The 23,230-nt window shown below is 33.3% G+C and overlaps 1 protein-coding gene across 1 annotated transcript; it reads right to left on the bottom strand.

The window, feature by feature from the left end:
- Nucleotides 1–786: 786 nt before the first annotated feature.
- Nucleotides 787–22,725, bottom strand: LOC149422355 (tonsoku-like protein). Its single transcript, XM_089633740.1, has 14 exons — nucleotides 22,619–22,725; nucleotides 20,602–20,859; nucleotides 14,570–14,735; nucleotides 13,541–13,817; nucleotides 13,158–13,311; nucleotides 12,867–13,071; nucleotides 12,509–12,698; nucleotides 9,964–10,183; nucleotides 9,499–9,608; nucleotides 6,033–6,219; nucleotides 4,531–5,941; nucleotides 4,261–4,436; nucleotides 2,740–3,436; nucleotides 787–1,589 (listed from the first exon to the last, which is right to left on the bottom strand). Exons 1-14 carry the CDS (start codon nucleotides 22,629–22,631, stop codon nucleotides 1,241–1,243), a joined length of 4,413 nt encoding a protein of 1,470 aa, XP_089489866.1. The 5' UTR covers nucleotides 22,632–22,725; the 3' UTR covers nucleotides 787–1,240.
- Between the last annotated feature and the right edge of the window lie 505 nt (nucleotides 22,726–23,230).

Genomic DNA, 23,230 nt, shown 5'->3' on the forward strand with positions numbered 1-23,230 from the left:
TGAATTACCTTTGTAAAAGCTCTGAAATTCATAACACAATTATCCTAATATAAAAGTCATGAAATGAAAAATTTACGAATGTATTTTGCGTATTTCTTGCATTTTTGTCAAGTTTTGGTGCATTTAAATGTTAATATTTTTCCTTTGTTTAATTATGAATAAACAAACTAGACTTGCACTTTATCTTCAATCATTCACCAAAAAAATACAAGATGTGACTTTCAAACTTTGGTTTTTGGTTTTAATCTTCTCAATAAAAAAAAACAGTTTTGTAGCACAGGGATGTGTAGAGTAAATATATTTTTTAGTTTTTAAAACAGAAAAAATGTCACTAGAGAGAAAACTTAATCTCATTTTATTACTCCAAATAAACTCAAGAATTGCTGGTTAAAATCTGCTGGGTTTATCCTGTAGCTACAGTTTATAAGAAATGAAAAAACAGTGTTTTTTAAAAGGAAACATTAAGAAAAACATCTGTTGAACACACTTTCATTGTGTTATATACATAGATAATACACCGTAGATAATAATATATATTGTTTATCAGCTATAGAACATTAGCTGACGTAGAAACTGATGTCTTATTCCTTCATACAGCGATATCCAATTTATAAATTAATTATCTCGACTTAATTCAAATAAAAAAACGATTTCAGCATTACCAATTGATTGGGTGTACAATTTTATTAGTAATGCTGTTTGAATGCATTTAACTAATTTGAATAATAAATATATTTTAAAATTAAAATAAAAATAATACAAGGTTTTTGAGATTTATTAAAGCTTAAAAAATATACATCACAAAATTTTGCCATTATTTTATTAAATAATTGATTGTCCTATCCTATTTTTTTTCCTAACTAAAGGTTTACTGCTGGTAGTTACTATGTAACCTCTCCCTCTTTCTAATAAATAATATGTTATGAAACAATTCAAAACAAGAGTGGCAGATACTCTCAATATTCAACGCCCTTGTGAAATATCACCATTAAAATGAAGTGTTGCTTTAATCGGCTTTAGCCGTATTTAGTTACTGGATCTGAATAGATAGGTATTTCCCAACCCTTTCCCTCCCCACTCCCTTTAGTCTCACAACACACCGCAATTGGGATTCCATATCCTCACTAGCTACAGGCAGTTAGGACGGATGTGCGGTATTGACATAAAATAATATTGAAAACAGATGAAAGAGAAGTTACAACGCAGCTCTCAGTGGCAGGACCATATCACAGGAAGGTACTCAATTGGTGGACAGGCGCATCTGTCCGTACATGCCAAGGTCAACTTGGGCATTATTTTCCCATCTGTCGACCCACATGCTAGAAAACTGCTGCAGAAGTTTCTTAGCTTCTCCTTCGGGAACATCAGCTGTTATCTTCATGGACTTTATCTTACACTGCTCACTCTCTCTAAACCAGTTTCCTTGCAAGTCCGATTCTTGCATGTATTTGAATATTTGACTACAGCCTTCTAAGTCCACATTTGTAAATGATGGAACGTGTTGAATCAGCTTCTTCAGAGATAATACAGTCAACCCGGTGTTATAACGTAGGTTTATAGTGTGGAGTTCTTCGCACTTTGAGAGAGTTCTGTAAAAAAAAAGAAAAAATATTGTAAATCTAGCTTCATATTTAATGAGTTGTAGAATTAGTTGATAACCTCTCACCGACAGCTATGGTCGCAACACACATTTTAGGAACGGTGAGCACCCACGGGTATTGTGTTTTTCATTCAAAGTCAATGAGTAAAGAGAAAGTAGTTTCCTGGGAGCCTTTAAGGTTATGGTAAGAGTATAAATTCTCAATGCTACTACCTACTGTAAACTTTTAAACATGCAAAATATCGCATATGTCATAAAAGTGGGTAGGTAACCAATTGTTTGTTGCGTGAGGAACCAATAAACTTGATATTCATGGTGAGGTTGTAGAAATGAAGTTTTGTAGATCCTGAACTCAGCCCACTCCTTACTAACATATTACAAACATTCCCTAGATAGATAATATACAAGTAGTTTTGTGAAGAGTAGATCTCCTGTCCATATGTAATGTACTTTTCTAATTTCTCTTACATTAAATCAAAACCAAATTATGTTTTTGTATCATATGTAGTTTCCCCAGAATAGCTACATATATTCAATATTTATAACATTTTTTTATTGTTCCTATTGGCAACGGCGCCCAAGAGGTTAATAAACATGAAGATTTCGCATTTGAAAAATGAAACATTACTGAACCGTTAACCCATCGTGTCACGACTTCAAAATGCCTGTGCGCGCCAGCTGATTCTGTTTTCATAATAACTTACTTGTTTTTTGCAAAATAATTTTTTTGTAAATTGTGCTTGCTGTCTTACCAGATAAAGATTTTATATGTTTTTATAAAAATAGTATATAATCTAACATAAGTTTTTTTTCCCCAGAATATCTATACATATTCAGAAAAATTATTTTTTGATATCGGCTACTGCAAGAGACGACAGGTTAAAACGGCCACCATATTGATCTAAAATCGGAACGTAACAAACAAATGTATAGACAAATGAAATGCCTGATGGTCGAGTTAACACAGGACTTCGCTACGTTCAGTCAATGAATCCTCTTTACCACCTTCATGAGACAAAAATGCTTGATGGAAGGCTTAGTTTAGAATATGAATTTAGTGATTTGAACTCCTTGACCACAAGTTTAGTCTATTCCATAAGTTATATTAAGTTCAAAATAATTAATTGAATAATACTGACCTTAATATTTGTGTAACATCAGCATCTGTCAGATTACACCTAGACAAATCTATCTCTGATAGGTTAGCGTAGATACAGTTATCCATAAACGTAGAAATGAATTCTCCATTCATATTCAGACCTTCCAATCGCAGTGCACAAATTACTTGTGGATCTAAGGATATTAGAATATTCCTTAAAAAGTTTCGACTGAACGAATTGAGGCTCAGATCAAGCACTTCTAAATTTCTCAAATTAATCTCCTCTTGATTATTTTCTAATGATTGTGAAGTTATATCACAAGCCTTCAAATTCAATGACTTGAACTTAATATAATGTGAAAGTTTCATTATGTGTCTGAATCCAATATCTCCTAAAGGATTATAACTAAAGTCTATCTCGAGATGATTTTGTAAGATGGATAAATTCGGTTTCTCGAACAAGAAAATTAAACTCTTCAGTCCTTCTGCGTCTATAAAATTTCCACTCAAATCGATAACCTTTATCTGAGATAGAGAAGATAAACATTGCGCTAAATGTTTTAATCCATCGTTTCCTAGAAGGTTATTGGCTAAGTACAGTTGTGTTAGATTTGTTTGATGATTGAGTGATTTAAAAACTGGTTGAATCTCAGCTGGTGATAAACACAGGTTCGGTAATCTGAGGCTGTGGGTCGCTTGGCTGGATTCTAGCATATTTCTAAGATGTTCATCAATATCTGAAAATAAAAGCAGTTTATGTTTAATAAATATTGACGTAATAATTGTATTACATTCATTGAAATTGTTGTAGTCAAGTGACAGAAGAAATTTTTTTGATCTAATATTTTTTTATAAACTTGTAAATTATCAGTTGGATAGTCTTGATATATATATATATATATTTTTAAAAGAAGAGAGACATTCCCGGGTTACAAATAAACTGACAATATTTGAAAATCTCCTACTACCACCACAGTAAGCGGAAAATGTTGCTTGTGTTGTGTTGGAGGACTTGAAGTCCAGTCAGGCCAGCTGAGGAATTGAACACACTACACCTGGGTGAGACCCATGAGCGATGTCAACTCAGCCACCGACCGGTCTATATATTAATGTTGATTACCTATCATGTTTCTACCATTAGATTAAGGTTCGGTATTATTGTGACAGTTATACTAAGACCTCAGGCTACAATTCTGTTAATAAATAGATTACACACCATTGGTAACTCTTATGCTATATTAGGTGATGTTTTTAATATGCCTCTATTGAAGTATAAAGCTATATGTACTAATTAAACATTTTAGCAGTGCATATTTTAACGAGGTCACTGCATAACGGGTTTTTCGTTATTGTTTCTTCTTCATTTCTTTCACTAACATTGTACTGATGTATATTTTTTTTCTTTTGTCTTGTTTACTTATAAAATCTATAAATCTATAATCTATAATGCACTGTCTATAACTATCATGTATGTAAATTAATTGAATTAATGAATTAATTCTCAATATCTAAATAACGCATGTATTTAAGGGCATTGTAACATTGACTGAATCTGCCTCACCTGTTTTAAGTTGTGCGCAGCATTCAATGTATCTCTCTCCGACAGGTGGAAGGTTCCAACTAGTTATGCTAGCCTGTAGTTCTGCAGGTCCTACCACTAAACTCAAAGGATCTTCATCTGCTAAAATAGCTCCATCGCTGGTGAGGAGGTTCAAAGATGGCTGTACACCTTCAATACTACAACACAATAAATAAAAATTACACCACAACTGAAATACTTACTGTACTTAAAAATACTAGAAAATCAAATACGGTTCTTGGCAATACGTACTTGTAATATCTCCTAGATACTTCTTTAGAAAGCCAGCCGATGGTTAATGAATCAATTTTGTCAAATGAAACAGGAATTAGAAGTAATTTATCCTGGATCCGAACCCTCACTGCTGCAGGAGGTAAGGCAGGTTGCGTTGGAACATAACCTCCAAACGAAGGGACTCTGGAAAACTTGGAAGGAGAAGTTTGACTAAAAGGGTTGGTACTCGTCATTCTATCGATACTTAAACTGTTTTGTATGCTTTGTTCGGTGGTTGAATCAGGTTCTTCAATACATTCATTGAAACTCCTCCGGCTTTTGACCGAAGTGAAGCTTAAATTAGAGGCTGTCTCCACATCACTTCCACAATTATTTTCATAAGAAGTAGAGTGAACTTTTACTTTATCCGTTATATTTCTCGTGAAGCCCAATTTATTAAGTGTTGCTTGGTGCTTCCATCCTTTCCCTTTTTTCTTTCCTTTGAATAAGTTTTCAGCGGATAAACTTCTGGAAAAGTATTCAACGCCTCGAGACACGTGCCCTGGAGGAATGTTTTCTCTGTGCATTATTTCCTCATCCATGGAATTACTATCACTGTCACACATCTCTCCTGGACGGATACTATCTAACAAACCCAAGTTAGTCGTGACAGTTTCAGGAGAAGGCCTTCCAGAAAACGAAGTGGTAAGTCTTCTAAATTCATCATGTTTGCTGTGTGAAGATTTGACGGGTTCATTTGATTTTCTTTTAATAGTATTCGGAGGATCATCCTGTTTTTTTCTTTTCTTACAATATGATGGAAGAGTGTCATCTTCCAGCCAATCTTCTCCAACTTCCTCGGGCTCCATCAGAGCTCCCTTTTTACGTTTTTCAGTGTCTTTCTGCTTTTCCTGATCACTATCTGTATCAGTAAGTGTGAACCTATTTCTTAATGTTTTCATTGCATTTTTATAAACTTTTACACCAGAATTGTTAGATTTGTTCCTAGATTTATTCAAATCATTCTTCTCAATAGAAGAGTTGCTAGATTCATCTTCAATATTGTTTCTATTTTTTGTTTTATGTATTGATGAAAATGAGTCATCACTATCACAACTATCATTCAATTCAACGTTTCTTCTCATATTTAAACTTTTTTTTGGGGAAATACTGAAGTTGGAATTTCTCGAAGGTAGGTTATTAGATTTCAATGGAGATTTCCTTAAAACCTCTCCAACTCTGTCTAGATTTTTATGTAATCTAGCGCAAACAGTTTCATAAAAAATTTGTTCTGTTGGATTGAGTTCTTCCCTTTTACGCCAAATTCTTAGGAAATCTAATACAGTTTCACCGTGGTCATTTTTGATAGATGGAGAAGCGCCGTTATCCAACAGCAATTCAACAATCTCTAAGAATCCATTACTAGCTGCATCGTGCAAGGGAGTTATTCCTGCAAAAAAGAATGATGTAACAAATTTAACTTTTTGTTCCTTTCTTATTTTCTTGAAGAAAATATTGATCTTTCACAGAAAAAATCTTACCGTCACATTGTGTTCCCCCTCTATCATTAACATTTGCCCCGTTCTGGAGAAGAATTTCAACAATATCTTTCTGACCGTGATTGCAAGCCTCGTGCAACGGAAGCCAACCTGCATTGTCTCTCACATTCACTGGATGGCCTTGGGACAATAGTCGGGTGACCAGCAGCGTGTTGCCAGATATACAAGCCTAGAACAAATCAAAAGAACTTGAATCAAACATAGTGTTTTAGTTTAACCTACCGGCGGGCGTGCCTTGGTGACTCACACCATCGAACGGACATATCAAAAATCTGATGTTTTCATCAAAAGTTGTTCTCTATAATTCACATGTATTTCGACAATCATAAAATACAACATAATGTCATAAAACCATGAAATACAGAATGCAAACACGTCTGTGATTAAAAAAAACAGCAAAGAATAGAAACACTTTGGATACTCTGACAGCATTATTGAAACAAAATTGAAATTGATTAAAAATGAAATAAGTAGTATGTATAGAGAAAAAACACATTTTTAAGCAGGAAAATTAAGGGAGACATTTATTTTTATTTATTTTGTGCATTAATAATCATTATAAATAATTTTCCTCAGGGCCTTTTTGAGGAGAGGAAGGAGTGAACATGGGTCTCGAAGGGTCTCTAGGAGGGAGGAAACACATAGGCCGGAAATTTTTTCCACAGCCGAGCTGTTGAACTCAAGGACGAATCGTAGAAGCGACCCACTCTCATGTGACAATATGTTGGGCGCGCGATTGTTCCATTTATGACTTCCACAAAGGTGACAGGGTCCAACTCTAATTTTGGGTGCTTGATTAGAAGAATAATATAATGGTTACGAGAACAAGGTTTAAAATAATTCTCCTGTCAGACAGTGTTATTAGATGCAATTGATTCATCAAACTGACATAGTTAATATAATCAATATGAATTTGACCTTAAAATTTACGTACTTAACAAATTTGTGCTGAACTCTTACTATATTGTTAAAGTGAACTTTATATAAAGGGGACCAAATAGGTGAATTATATTCCACTTGACTTTTGATTAATGAAATATAGAGTGTTCTCATACATCTAAGGACTTAAAATCAGTTAGAGTTCTGCAAAGGAAGCCAAGAATCTTTAAAGCCTATCAGTTATATAGTTGATGTGTGCTATGAATGTCAAGTTTTCATCTAATATTACACCCAAGTCACGAAATTGTGACACTGGTATTAATTTAATATTATTTGTATATTCATGGAAGATATTGCGTATTGGAAAATCGTATTACTTGACATTTTTGAATGTTCAAAAATAAAGCATTTTGTTCAAACCATTGGTTAAGTTGATCTAACTTAGTCTGTAAAATTTGGCAATCGTATACATTTCGTATTATTTTATACATTTTTAAGTCGTCAGCAAATAGCAGAACTTCTAAATCATTAAATTGGTCAACAATGTCATTGATAAATAATAAGAAAAACATTGGGCCGAGGTGGAACCCTTGAGGAACCCCACTTGTGGCCTCGAATATATAAGATTGCACAGAATTAATATTTACGCTAAGCACCCTATTGCTAAGATAACTAACAATCCAACTCAATAATTTACCTTTGATGCCCAACAATCGGAGTTTATATATAAGTATGTGATGTCGAACCTTGTCAAAAGCTTTACTAAAGTCAGTGTATATACTGTCCACTTGTTTGAGACCCAGAGATTCAGATATGTAATTTTCATAAATCATTAAATTACTTAAGGTAGAGCAACCTATGATGAAACCATGTTGGTTAGGAATAATAATGTTGTTGATAGGTTTCATAATGATATCTAGCACTAATTTCTCAAGAAGTTTCGGTAAAGCAGACATTATACAAATTGGTCTGTAGTTAGATATATCTCTTTTATCGCCTTTTTTATGAATAGGTGTTAAAGAATTCTTCTTCCACTGAGCTGAAAAAGACTTGTTAAAGAGTTTATATAGAGGATATCAGACTACTAACACAGGTTGTGAAAAATATTGGAGGAATACCATCCGGTCCAGCAGATTTATTGCTAACTAATTCTTTTATGCCCTTTTCTATGACTTCTATTTTGATGAAACATTGGCTTAGATTTAATGACTCTTCCACTGAAATATCGGGAACAGTATTGACAGGAATATCTGTGTCGTAAACACTTTTAAATGAATCAGCAAAGAGATTAACCTTCGATACTGTCAGCACATTTTTCTTTTAAGTACATGTTATTGGGAAATCCACAATCATTTTTCTGTCGAGTTGTAGAAAAACTCCATATTTTTTAATATTTTGGTGTACTCGGTCACCGTTTGCTTGAGTTAGTCCTAGGAATATGAACATATCACGAATTTCACTGGATTTAACGCACTGTAATTCAACTTGGTTTGTGGCAGAACCGATGTCATCTTGGCTGGTCCAGTTCGACAGATTATAATCACCAGCAATTATGAATTTTGCTTTCGGATATTTAAATTTCAGCACTGTGTCCTCATTGTGGTTTTTATTTATTTGCAAATCCGATGCAGGTGGGATGTAGACGCAACCGATAATAATTTTGCCATTAGGTATGTTGAGCATTACAAAAATGCGTTCAACACTCAGGAAATCATGACTACCTTCAGGTGCACTGCAGTGTATAGAGCTAGGTTTTAGAAGTTTAGAACGCATTTCAATATTGTCCATGAAAATTCCTAAAACGTAAGTAAAACGTAGACATTGTAGATGCCTGTCAATTATTTCAAATACAATTTTCAATATTATATTTGGCTTTGAGATATTTACAAAATATTAGCCGTCTTCTAAGGGGAAAGAAATACTGAGAAAGAAACAGAGTCACTGCACACAGAAGTTTAAATAATAGTTTTAAGAATGTTGGCTTGTTTGAAAACACTATTTATATATATTTTTATTTATTTGGTTTTATAGATTTTGATATATTTGGCTCCATACAAGATGGCAGTATACATGTCATATTTAAAATGTACACTACTGCCATTCGCACAGAGATACTTAAAAGCGACTTGAGTTTGGTGCACATAACATATGCGTCGCTTGTGAGTATCTGCCATACTATTTTGCAAGTGGTTGTACACAATGCGACAAGTGGACTACGGGTTGGACGCTACTGGTAGTGCTGGTAGCACGCTACGCTAGTTGCTTATGCATCTGCTACTCGTTTGAAAGAAATGGGATCCGTACATTATATGATGTTAATTTTGTTATGGAGGTGGGAAAATATCCATGTTTATATAACTATAATTTACCGGAATACGTAAAAGGATTCAGCGGAGAAGGTGTAGATATACTAATTAGTAGTTCGTTAATCGTCTATTGTACGGGGTGAGGAATTACGCTACATATCTCCCAGCCACAGTAAGGTTTGTAGCGGCAACTCAGAAAATGTAGAATCATGTATATGTTACCTAATCTTATCATAAAGAAGTAATAGATGTTTATTGCTCACCTGGTGTAGTTGTGTTTCTCCTTTAGTGTTTTTTTTAATAGAAAAGCCCTTCCCCCTTTTTCTGGCAACCCGGGGCTTGTCATTTTCTTCATTGTCATCATCTGACACATCTGAAAACATCATTTCCACCAAATTTATTTAAGAAAAATTGTCCTTAGCAAATACTTTTTTTTACATTAGCTCCACACAGGAGGCCCTGAGGAAAAAAAAATCTCTAGAGGTCTAGAGAAAGTCTAGTTAGAGCGGTCAAAAGGTCTTCCTCAACCAGTCTCTCCAGATCCGACCCGCCACGCAGTAGGTGGGTAAACGCATTCGCCGTCAACATGTAGACAAACCCCACCCAGTGAACCTGTGCCTCCTGCTACTTCACCAAACATAGCGAACCACTTGGGATGACCCATGGCAGGGGCGTTGGTTATCCATTAAATTATACCGGAATAGAAAAATAAATTGTGATAGTATTACCAGTCAAAGTTTCGAGGCAAATTTCTTCGCCGATGTTTGGGGTATTACTGTCATCTTCACTGTCATCGGATGATTCCTCTGATGAAGCAGCAATGCTTCCCATCGCAAGAAGTTCACTTTCTAACTGTTTAGCTTTATCCTCGTTCTTCATTTCATGGTAGTATTTCATTAACAATCTTATTGCTTTGGCCTCTCCTTTCTCGTTGTATGCCTTTCTTGCCTAAAAATTAACCACACAAATAAGTAGTTAACGAAAAAACCAACAGATATTTTTTGGCTCTTTTACCTTTTCATGCATTATTCATGAGAAATAGGTAACAATGGAGCTATCAGCGTACCCGCTTATTCCATAGAATAAAAAATAACACAAGAAGTGCCTTGTAGGTGTGTTTCGTGATCCAATAAGGAACTGCAGTGAAAAATATTATGGCTTAAAAAAAATATTCACGTATGTAGATCAACAAATGCTATTTCTGTTATATTATATATTATTATACATAGAATTTATAAATTGTCATTTAAAAACGAATAAAACACCATGTCATTAAAAAACACCGTTTGGTTGGTATGACTAATAGCCTGATTAATTACAATCAATCCATGTCAGTGATATATCCATGGTTTAAAACCTCCACATAAGGGTTGCCGCTTCCCCAAATTGCAAGATTTTTGTTTTTTTGTTTTTAAGAGAACCTTTTTGTAGGGAAAATGCGGGGATTCTGAGCATTTCTTGATTATCCAACCATATTGAAAAATAATATCTACACTAATTGATTAAACACATTATATTTCGTTTTCGGTCATAGCAAATTTATAAAATAAGTCAATTTTTAAAACCTGAACGAAAGAGAAAATCCTAAAATGACTAGATTGCTAATTTCAATCATTTTTTTCTTCTTTTTTGAGGTAAAGGTACTTGTGGGAATTTTGTGTGGAATTTGAAAATCTCTTAATTTCTTGTGGGTATTTTAGAACATATGCATTGGCAACTCTGATCCACTTTCACATCTGAACCGATGGAAATATTTTATTTAAAACACCGGTAAATTGTTTATCCGGTGCAATCATGGATGCTTTTTTCCACTTTGATTCAATACAATAACATTAGTGATGATATGCTGACATTTTGCGTAGTGTTCTTTGATGTTTAAAGCGGGTAATCTTAAGAATAAAAAACGCCTGACTCCCATACAAAATACAGCACCGGTTGAAAAAAGAGAATGTAGGCGTTTTGAGACGGGTGACTGGTCACATCCAAAGATTTTATGCGTTTTCGGAAGACCCAAAAAGTTAAGTATAAAAACTAACTATAACAATAAAAAATACACAGGTATTTACGTTAGAAGGTCAATAATTATTAAAAAAAATATAAAAAAATGGACTGCAGTTCCTCATTATAGTCCGAATTTTATCATTATTTCCATACAAAACTGTGTTTCAGATTACGAAATTCAAATGGGATGGCGATACATAATTTCAGGCAAGTGTAAAAGAGACAGACCAGAACTGGACTATTTATGTAAAGGAGAGTGTCTATTCCTGTGGCAGACCTGTGCCTGTGTACATATACAGATAAATAAATAAACCACTCACTACATCGATATCTTCGGGCTTTTTGTATGAAACAAATTGGTACTAAAAAAACATAGATATGCGAATATATAGACAGTACAATTCTCATTTGGAGCCTACTTATTATACAAGTAGCTCTAATCCGCCACGCGTTGCTGTGGCTCAGTTTGTCTGCAGATAGAGAAACAATAGGGCGTGTTGCTTTTACGTCCAACAGAAGGCACTGTTAAAAAAAATGATGTTTTTACCTGTCACAGGTAACATCTACGATATAGGTATATAAAAACACAGGCATATTCGAATGCAACATTGTGTCCAAATTTCAAAGCAATCGGTGTAGAACTTTCGGAGATTTAAGATTTTAAACAAATGAACATTTTATTGTGAAAAACTGAAAGTTTTCATTCATATCAATATAGCAATCATATTACGTTACAATACTTCGGTTCCAATTTTCGATTGGAGTTATTCCCCCTGCACATACAAATCTATAGATTTATTTTGAGATTGTTGAAATTTTGCACATCTTCAAACCAGGAGAAAAGTTACTGTCTACATCTGATATTAAAAAAAAAACTCTTTGTAAAGCCAGAGCAACGGCGGGGCTTCAGTTGTTTTCTAATAAAAAATCAATTGCAATATGTATCAAGCAATGTGCAGTATTTTTAATATTGCGTCCTGTGCGTGCAAAATCATATCTTCCCAAGCCAAAAATATCTAATATAATGATTTAATCTGGAGTGACCTGCCAGGTAAGTTAGTTTTTGTATTTAATTGTACATAATTAGCAAGTCATTTTTGTTGAGCGATTTTTCACAAAAACGATGCTATATAAATTATCCAATTCAACTGAAGAATTGTGGAACATATTAAAGTTGTTACTTCTTACAGATGTATAATCCAAAACTGAGAACAAACTATGTCACCAACACCACGACTGATAATATACGGCAATAACTTCAATAGTACATACCTCTTCCCTAACTTGTTCATAAATTTTTTCCACTTCTTCTTGAGGCGCTCCGGCAAGCCGTGATATTTCAGCAATTTGGATCAAAGTTGTATACGCTTGATTGGGATCGTCCTGTATAATTTCGAATTCTTTTTTCTGATAAACCAGTGAATCCTTGTAATTTTTGATATCCTGGTATGTTCGGTATAAACTGTAAATGAAAACGTACATTATTTGATTTTTGTAATAAAAAACTAATCATAGACAAGATTTGGAGCCCCTTAGTTATAGGTGCTATTTCCTCTTTTGGTTGTCTACACAATTTGTAAATCCGAATTTATGTTTTGAATTATGTTTAGGTTTTATAAGAAAAAATTACCTAACGTAGATGGGAACCATTTTTTTTCCAGTGTCACCATTTTTCTCAGCATGCTCCAACATCTTAAGATAATAGTCTATCCCTTTCTGGTAGCTCTCTAGTGAACACGCACCATCCCCCAGTTTCTCATACACTTGCTTCATCTTTTCATGGTCATTGGAATCAGATGTTATCAACAGATCTTCGGTATAACAAATTGCGGCAACTGTAAATTAAAAATTTCACTGAATTTTTATAAACAATATTTGCTTCACATACTTGTTTTATTTTCTAAAGTGACTTTTTTTTTACCAGTTTTAAGATTTTTCTCAATTTCTTCTCTGTCGGATGAATCAGGAGTCTTCAGCTTCCAGGCTTTCAAGAGAATTGATTTGGCACTAAAAAAATCGGACATTTTACATAAGATCCCAGCCTTAAGAGATAATGCTTCACTTTGCTTAGCTATCTGAAAATAAAACCAAAATTATTCATGGAAAAAAAATTTCACTCCGAAATAATCAGCGGTAAACTAACAATGTATTATGAGATTTATTATGCAAGATAATAGTTATAAGTTTTCAATGGTTTTGGATGGTTACAAATAATAAGATATATTTATATGCCAGTGTTAGTTTTGTGTTTAATTGTAGAGGTGATTTTTCACAAAAATGGTATTATTCAAAATTATGTATTACTTTATTATCCAAACGTCCAGCCACTTCCAAAGCTAAATTAAAGAGTGACAAAGCTTTGGCATTATCCTTCTGCCTGTGTGCGTAGAGAAATCCCTCTGTTGTATAGCATTGGTACAGAAGAGCGTACAGATCGTGGGATTTACAGATGGTGATAGCTTTCTGCAGAAACTCTACAGCACGATGAAAGATGCCCAAGTGTTCCAGCACCACTCCGATGTTCAGAAGTAGTCTGGCTCGCATGTCCATCAACTCCTGATTGTTGACTTTACATTTTAACCTGAAACAGGAATTCATAACTTTTAACAGGGCAATGCTGTGAATTTCACGAGGCAACTGAGCCTTGGTTGTTTAAACTGTGGCATAGGTAAAGCGGCGGCGAAAACCTATTTCTATACAGAGACATCTCAAAAAACACAATTTTCTAAGAACGGCATTTAATTTTTTTTTTATATAAAAATTTTATTACAATGGAAATGGCTCTAGTGAATAAACAAACTGACTTCTATGACAGATTTTTCAAAATTTCATAATTTAAGTAATCATGTACATATTCATGGCGTACTTGTGATTCTCTTATATTTAAATAAAAATACAAAATTAACCCCATGCCAACTTATTTCTAAAATGTTTTGTTTCTGGGTGTTATATGCTTTCCCTGCCAAAGTAGACAAATATTTGAGTTGTTCCTCCATTGAAACAGGAGCAGAGCACAATTTGTAATGAAATTGCTGAAAATCTGCATTTTTTTACTTGTTTAGAAGTAAGCACTTGTTTAGAAATAAAGAGTTACCATCTAACCGAACACAATCTAACTCTTACGCATAGTTTGCGAGATTAAAAACACCAAACTGTTTCAATTTCGGGTTTTAAATGTTGTCAGATCGGAATTGAAGAGATTTCGTTTTAGCTTAAAAAAATTAAATTTTATGAACATGATAAATTCACAACATATTAGTAATTTCACAGATTTTGACTACCCCTGTTGGGGCCAAGGGAAGGTTAAGAATAAAAACATACAACTTTAATTACTTTTCACACAAAACCAAACTTTTCATAAAAGCTTTTTCCGCGGCTTTGAGAGACGTCTTAGCTTCCTCCGTCTCCCCGAGGCTCTGCCCCTGAAGCAGGAAGGCACGGCCCAGGGTGGCCAAGGCTCGCTGCTCCTCCACTTTATTCTCCAACTCTCGGGCGATGGCTAAAGATGAGTAAATTAAATAACTTAACAGATTAGGCGAATTTAATACAAATTAATCTGAACGCAGATATATACAATTGATGGTATTCAATGACATAATAAAACAAAAATAATCCGGATAATATCATATTCATCGCAAGTTTTCTCATGAGTTATTTCTTTGTCTTTATAAATAATAATGTTTTAATTGAAAATAATGCATTCCTACTCTTTTTAGGAGTTCTTTCATGTAGCAACATTATCAGTGTGAAAATTGTTTATATCAGCATTCACTATTTTTATTATACTTTACCTCCTTTGACTGTATCTCACGTTTCGTTAGCTCTCTCTAAAAAAAAATTATATATCTCCATAAATAATACTTTCACTACAAGTTTTTATTTGAATATTACCGCTATATACTTTTCACACACCCTAAGCATAATACCTAATTTTTATCAAAATAATTCTTTCTTACTTTCATTAGTAGCTTTCCCTAGTAACATCAAAATTATTATAAAAATTGCGAATCTTACAATTAAAAATTCTAACCATACTCTTCCTCTAAGCAACAAAAACCACGCTGTTTTAGTATTCTTTAAAATATCTGTTTACTGGGTAAATATTATTCTTCCTTCATGTTCTCGTAGGAATCAGAGTAGTAATATCTTATTTACTCACTATATGATGCTCTTATTTTCTTCAATAATCTTTTTATTTTAGCTAACTTTTATTATATTCACTTGTATTTACAGAATTTACATTAACTACAAATGCTCGAGCTCTGTCAAAATAATGTTTTTGTATTTCTCAAAAACCTTTACTACTGTTTTATTTACATATTTTATTCGCACATTTTTAATCATACTTTTGCATTTTTCACATGTTACTAAATCACATGCTTCAATCAAACTCATATGTACGTATCACAAGCAGCGAGAGTCTTTGTAAGATTATGTTCCCAACAAATCTATGTAAATCTGGAAAAAATCTTAATTTACATAAATATGTCCTAGTATTGGTTCTTCTTTGCATTTTTCGCATGTTATGGTATTTAATTATTGTTTTTTGGCATTTTTTTTCGCATCAACTCCTCTACAGAATCAGCACATACTTTGCATTTGGCCATTTTATTGATTTTATTGTTTTCATATTTTTTGTATTTGCAGCCTTCATGACAGATATCTACATAATCATCAACTGCTTAGATTGCTCTATACGAAACATACCAACACCAACATCTTTTACATCTAATATAATTAGTGGATTCAACTTTCATCTCGAAGTAAAATACGCATCATACTCGAATAATCAGAACTCACATTCTACTATACAATATATTAATAAAACACCGATTAACAACACAGTAATTTACACTTTCGTTTTTAACTTTTTGTTTGCAGACTTTTCGCAAAAGAACTACGGGTTCACCACCACACATCATAGTAAATTTAATCATAATTATGTTTCAGTTACCTTCGGATAATTACAATGATTCTGTAATTAGCATTAATATGAATATAATTCGAGATCTGGAGAATTTAAACAACTATAACTGGGACTCATATAGTCTAAAAATCATACACCAGAATATTAGAAGCATATCAAATCTAGATGACTTTACAATTTTTCTTGATCAATTTAATTCATCTTTCGATGTTATAATATTAACCGAATGCTGGTTAAATAAATACTACACCGTAAAATCAATCCACAATTACTCTGAATATCACACCACAACCAACCTCAACAAATCCAGTGGAATTGTTATCTACATCAAGGACGGAATTAAAGCTCATGTAGAGGAAATTACTTTAGCACAATCAAACTGTATGAAAATAGTATTGAATAATAACATATGCATATTTGCCATTTACAGATCTCCTTCCTTCATCAATATTGACCCCTTCCTTTCTTCATTGCAAGAAATTTTAAACAATGCGAAAAAATTTGAACAGCAAATTATAATGGGAGATTTAAACATTAACACTATCCCTGACTACCACCGTCAATCAATCGATTATCTATGTCTACTCGCGGAAAATGGTTTCACACAGACTATTAACAGCTTTACTCGTGAACAGGGCTCGAGTAAATCCTGTCTTGATCACATCAATGTAAAAAATATTAACTTTATTGACACTTTTGTTATACACTCAACTATTTCAGACCACTATACAACATCTCTTTGTCTTAAAAACAAGCCTCCCACTTCTTCGAAAATTAAATACGTTGCTAAAACTAATTTCAACAAGTTAATTGAGGACTTGAGCGCAGAAAACTGGCTAAATGTTCTAGATAAATCAGATACTGACTTAGCAATGAAAGAATTTATTATCAAACTACACGAGTATATATCAAAACACACAAGTAATATAACCGTATCTAATAAACAAATTAAATTCACACCATGGATCACCCTGGGGCTAGTTAAATCGATTCACAGAAGAAATCATCTTCATGAAAAGGCAAAAATATATCCTGAGAATTTGGTATTACAATGTTATTATAAAAAATATAGGAATTTGTGTAAGAAATTAATTACATCGGCGAAAGAAAATTATTATAAAAAACTCATTTACGAAAACAACTGCAATCCAAAACGTTTTTGGGATACCTTTCGCAACATAACCAAATCCAAAATCAATAAATCTTCTGAAATAAAATCGCTATACATTAACACATCAAACTCTGAAGTCCCCAAAGATATGGCAAACTTTGCAAATAGTTACTTTTCATCTGTGGGTGACACACTTGCGAAAAAAATTCTCGATAAGTGTAAGAAATCAGAAACCGCTCTCGCCAATTTAACTATCCCTAGGATCGGTCACAAAATAGACTCAATCACAACTTCAACTTACGAAGTCATGAAGATAATTGACGACCTTAAATCATCAAAAGCATGTGGTCCCGATAAGATTTCATCAAATCTTCTAAAAATCATTAAAGTATACATAGCCATACCGATTGCGTTCATTGCGAATCTAAGCTTTAATTCAGGGAAATTCCCTAACCATTTAAAACAGTCAATCGTCATTTTACTACATAAAAGTGGGGACAAATCACTGATACATAATTACCGGCCTGTTTCCTTGCTCAACTCTGTCTCTAAAATTATGGAGAAAATTGTAAAGAACCGTCTCATCCTTTATCTCGAAAATAACAACATCCTTTCTAGTAGACAATTCGGCTTTCGCAAAGGTTTAAGCACTGAAAACGCCATCGCTAATTTGACAAAAATCATCTCTAACAATCTAGATAAAGGTAGTAAATGCATTGCACTTTTTTTAGATCTAGCTAAAGCGTTCGACACTATCTCGCACAAAATTCTGCTGAATAAACTACAGCGAATTGGGATACAGGGTCAAATTTTCAAGTGGTTTGTTAGTTACCTAGAAAACAGGAGCCAAAGAGTGGATATTAACGGTACTCTAAGTGATCCAGCCAATATTAAATATGGCGTACCGCAAGGAAGTACACTAGGTCCCATATTGTTTAATGTTTATATAAATGACTTATGTAATACTTCATTTGCAGACCACATTATTACATTTGCTGACGATACAGTACTTTTATTCGAAGGCAAAACCTGGAATGAGTCTTGCATTAAAGCTGAATTTGGCATAAACAAAGTTAAACAGTGGCTAGATAGTAATCTCCTCACTCTAAACTCGGATAAAACGAAATTCATCTGCTTCAGTTCAACTCAAGCGGGTCAACCACAAGAAATTATTAACATTAGAATACACCATTGTTACGACACTATTACATGTAAATGCAATACCTTAGAATGTGTGGACAATATAAGATACCTAGGAATTATCATTGATAAATTTCTGAGATGGGACAAACACATAGCCTTTACTTCCACAAAGGTCAGGAAACTTACACATCTGTTTATAGCAATAAGAAATATTCTATGTCTAAATGATTTGAAACGAATTTACTTTGCAATGTGCAATTCCATACTAGACTATGCTTCCTTAGGTTGGGGAGGTTGTGCCAAAACCATACTCGATCCCTTAGCTAAATCCCAGAAATCGCTTATAAGAGTCATACTGAAAAAACCTTTCAGGTACCCCAGCGATTCATTGTTCGCAGAGTTTCGTGTTCTTGATGTAAGACAATTATACATGAGGAAAATCATTTTACATACTCAAAAACAGAGGCACTACTTAGCTTCCGTAAACCACTGTCATAATACAAGACATGCAAAAAAAAACCCAACAGTTCCGCCCACCACTTCCTCATCTTTAGCACAGAGACAATTCTCATACTTAGGCCCTAAACTGCTCAATCTCATACCTGATGCATGGAAGGCAAAGAGTACTAATATTCTGCTTATGCAGGTAAACAATTGGCTTCTGGTCTTGGGGAGAGTTGAATGCGAGAATATGCTAAAAAACAGTAATTAAATTGTAAATTTTGTTTTTCTTTACATTCTTCTTTACATTTTAACTTATATTGGTATTATATTAGCATTACAGGAACTGTATTTTTACATAAAGAAAGTTCGAAAATTGTTCAATTCTTCGTGATATTTTTCCTTAAAGGAAAAGTTCCTTCTTTACTTTCATTTTTTATTTTTTGTTATTTTTCATTTCCTTGTTTTATATATTAATATTTCTTTAGTTTAATATATCAGCTAAACAATAGTAAAAAAAAAAAATGAATATACATTTGTATTACCTTACCAACAGAATTTCTTCAATTCAGTTTCATTTTCAAATTCATTTTCTTGTTTTTATCTATTAATTCAGCTTATGTTATGTTAATTCAGTTATTATGTCAGCTAAATAATAGTAAAATATGTCGTGATATAACTGGAAGTATTCTAGAATATGAATATACATATGTATTTTTTTTTTTACAACAGAATAGTCAACACTATAATGTACCATATATTACATGTAAAAACTTTATCATACTGGAATGTCCTAAAACGGGCAATCGCCTAGTTGGACATTTTAAGTTCATTAATTGTATTATGTAATATTTACAAACAAACAATAAATAAATAAATAAAAAAAAAAAAAAAAATAATGAAAATTATACAAAGATAGCAGTGAACACTTATTCTTGTAAAACATCTCCTTTTGTTTGCTATTAAGGAATATGATTATGGTAAAATGAAAACAATAATTGTTTTAAGTTGATGGCATACAAAACCATTTTTACATGCAAAGTACTCAGTTTAGTTACAAATGAAAATATAATAGGATATCAATTGTAATCATTATTTTCAATATTAATTATGGAGGACTGAACGCGGTTGGCGCAAACAAAAAAATTCTCTAAAGAAGCGAAGCTAGCAGTCCACAATGGAGTTCTGGTAACTACCCTGAAGATGTATGGCAGTGGGCACGGAATTAATAATAACAATAATATTTGGCTAATTATATAGCGCCATTTTCGTGAAAAATCACCTCAAGGGGGCTGGCAGAGAAAGAATGATAATAGACTAAATGCTATGGAAATGAGATGCCTGAGGCGTATGTGTGATAAAACCACGATCCTATGAGAAATGCGGAAATTCGCAAAAAATACAAGGCTGATGTAAGTGTAATGAGTTAGATTAAGAAAGGACGCTTAGATGGTTTGGGCAAATGATTTTTACAATTTTGGCAATTTGACGCAAATGCGAGTGGTAGAAGAACTCGGGGACACCCAAGGAAGACATGGCATGATCAAGTGAACCAAATGCTTGAGTCGGGCCATGTAAAGGTTCAGAATAACAGAAGAGTATGTATGAGAAAATGTATGAATGTGAATGAGGCAAGGAGTGTGTGCCAAGACCGAGTTGTTTGGCGGTCTGTCCACTCTGTCTACCACTGTGGCGAAACCCCATTATGGTTAGTTACTTAGCTTATATAAGTTATATACTCACAAAGATAAATTTCTTCATGCTTCAGAGCTTTTTGAAACTCGGACAGCAACATGTACATTTCCCCAATCATTCGGTGGGCCCGGGCATTCTCCAGGGCCTGGCCCAGCTCGTGGTAAATACTCGCACATTCAGTGTACTCAGCAAGGGCACTTTCGTATTTTGTTTTCCCGTTGTAAAAGTCGCCTAGTTCGAAACATATCTCTCCCAGTTGTTTCCTGTTGCTCCCACTAAGAGCTTTCTTTTTCCTCTTTAGTAATTCTAAAACAAAGTTAATATAATATAATTGCAGAATATATTTTGATCGTCAAGCATAAATATATATATGTATATGTAGCGATGCTACCAGAATTTTCTAGAAAGACAGCCAGTATTAAATGCATGGGCCGCGAATAGCAACAAACATTGAGGTTATATAACAGCAATATAAGCAAAATTAACCGAAAACAGTGTTGAACCGAAGATAGTGGGAAGGAGGGCTATGGGGAAAACTCACCGATAGCAGGCGGCGAGCTATCGTCTTTGTCGTGCTTAGTTGACCGAGCGTACAGTCACAGATGTAGAATGTACTCCCGTTATTATTATATTAATTAAATAAAATTTTACGAAAATATTAATATAACAAGCAATTGATTGTAAAATGAATTCTGGATATTGAAAATGTATGTGAGGAGCACATAATAACATGGCTTTTATATAGCGCAGTTTAGTGTCATTTCACTTCAAGTGCGTTTTACTATAACAAACTTAAAAACGGTAATTTAGTATTAGTGGTCATGTTCTTAAAATTATTCCTACAGTGTGCCTTACCCATACTGTACCAATATTATTTTAAGTTCTATTGGAATCACTTTCAGATTCAGTTTTTTGGGTTAGTTTCATCAAATTATTATTTCGTAATGAGAATATAAATTGTGTTTTGTAATGAGAATATTGCACTTTTATCGGACGATTCGGATAACTTGATGGTATCGAAAATTATTCCGATAACTTAAAAGAAGTATATAATAATATTATTATAAACTTAAAAGAAAATTATTTGCCGACATCTAGAAAAATAAATAAATAAATATTTATTATATATGTATGTTTGATACCCTTCTGTTATTCTAACTCTTGACATGACCCGACTGAAGCTTTTCATTCCCTTAACCGTGCCATGTCTTCCTCGGGCAACTCAAAAGAATAACAGAAGAGTAGTTAGTTAGTTAGTTACTTCCTCGAGCAACCCAAAAGAATAACAGAAGAGTAGTTAGTTAGTTAGTTACTTCCTCGGGCAACCCAAAAGAATAACAGAAGAGTAGTTAGTTAGTTAGTTACTTCCTCGGGCAACCCAAAAGAATAACAGAAGAGTAGTTAGTTAGTTAGTTACTTCCTCGGGCAACCCAAAAGAATAACAGAAGAGTAGTTAGTTAGTTAGTTACTTCCTCGGGCAACCCAAAAGAATAACAGAAGAGTAGTTAGTTAGTTAGTTACTTCCTCGGGCAACCCGAAAGAATAACAGAAGAGTAGTTAGTTAGTTAGTTTTTTGTCAAATTAACCCATTGGATGGTGTATGCTAAGAGTAAAAATTGGTTGGAATTCATTTCAACATTGGTAGATAGTTTTAAATTCAGTAAGTAACTGTATTTTACTTTTAGCAGGTGAGAAAGAACATCTACAATTAAAAAAAAAATACACATTAAAATATGTTTCGCTTTGGTTGTGTCAGCCCGTCACATTAAAAGTTTCTATTTGCACTGACATTATGGTAAAACCCTACATACAAATGAAAGGCTATACCATTGCTTTCCCTATCTTTTCCAGAACGACTTGTACAATATCACAGCGTAAATATATTTTAAAAAAAATTAAATGCTTTGTTTCAACTTAATTACTATAAAAGACAACTTTTTGCATTCGGAGGAAAGGAAAATACTGCATTTAAAATTACAAATATTGATGGATAAGAAGTTTTAAACAATTATGAAGTGCCTAAAGTAACTTAGAATATTTTTTTTTTTTTTTTTCTTTAACATACTTTGTTCCTCCATTGCCTTGTTAGTTACTGATGAACAATTATTTATAAAAAAATAGCATTGCCACTACTAATTTGTAAAATTGACAGCAAAACTGCATACTTCAACATTGGCCATTGAATTGACAGCTGAAGTCATAGATAATATATCATGTATTCATGAACAAATCGCGCCAACTGAACATAGACAAATCGTGCCAACTGAACATAGACAAATCGTGCCAAATAAAAATATTTGAAAATGAAGTACAATAAATATACAACTATTGGAGCTAAGGTTCGCATGTCACTTATAAAAAAATAATGGATTTTTTTTACTTACAACTACCGTTTTAAATACGCATTTAAAAAATAAAATAAACCTTTTATTCAACTTAGTGACAGTAATCAACAATTTTTTGCATTTGCGATTATTGAAAATAGTAATATTTAATATTATTTTAGTTAATATTAATTAATACACACGAAAAATCCTTAATATTTGACTGTTGTGGAAGTTAATCGAAGCGAGGTTCAGCAGGTAGGTACTGCCAACCTAAAAAACACTTAACAGAGGCTATAAACGAAGGGTCCCCCTCGTTCGAAATTAAGTAAATAAATGTAAAAATAATTAAT

The sequence above is a fragment of the Hesperophylax consimilis genome, chromosome 7 (genome assembly GCF_061612785.1).
Source record: "Hesperophylax consimilis isolate HC1 chromosome 7, BYU_Hcon_1.0, whole genome shotgun sequence".
Taxonomy (NCBI): domain Eukaryota; kingdom Metazoa; phylum Arthropoda; class Insecta; order Trichoptera; family Limnephilidae; genus Hesperophylax; species Hesperophylax consimilis.

Bases quoted from the DNA above. Each gene is read 5' to 3' on its own strand.
- LOC149422355 (XM_089633740.1), bottom strand. The intron at 13,818-14,569 runs GTAATTAAAGTT...TTCCTGTTTCAG, and splicing joins AGTTTGGTTTTGTGTGAAAA to GTTAAAATGTAAAGTCAACA. The intron at 1,590-2,739 runs GTCAGTATTATT...TTTTTTTTACAG, and splicing joins GATGTTACACAAATATTAAG to AACTCTCTCAAAGTGCGAAG.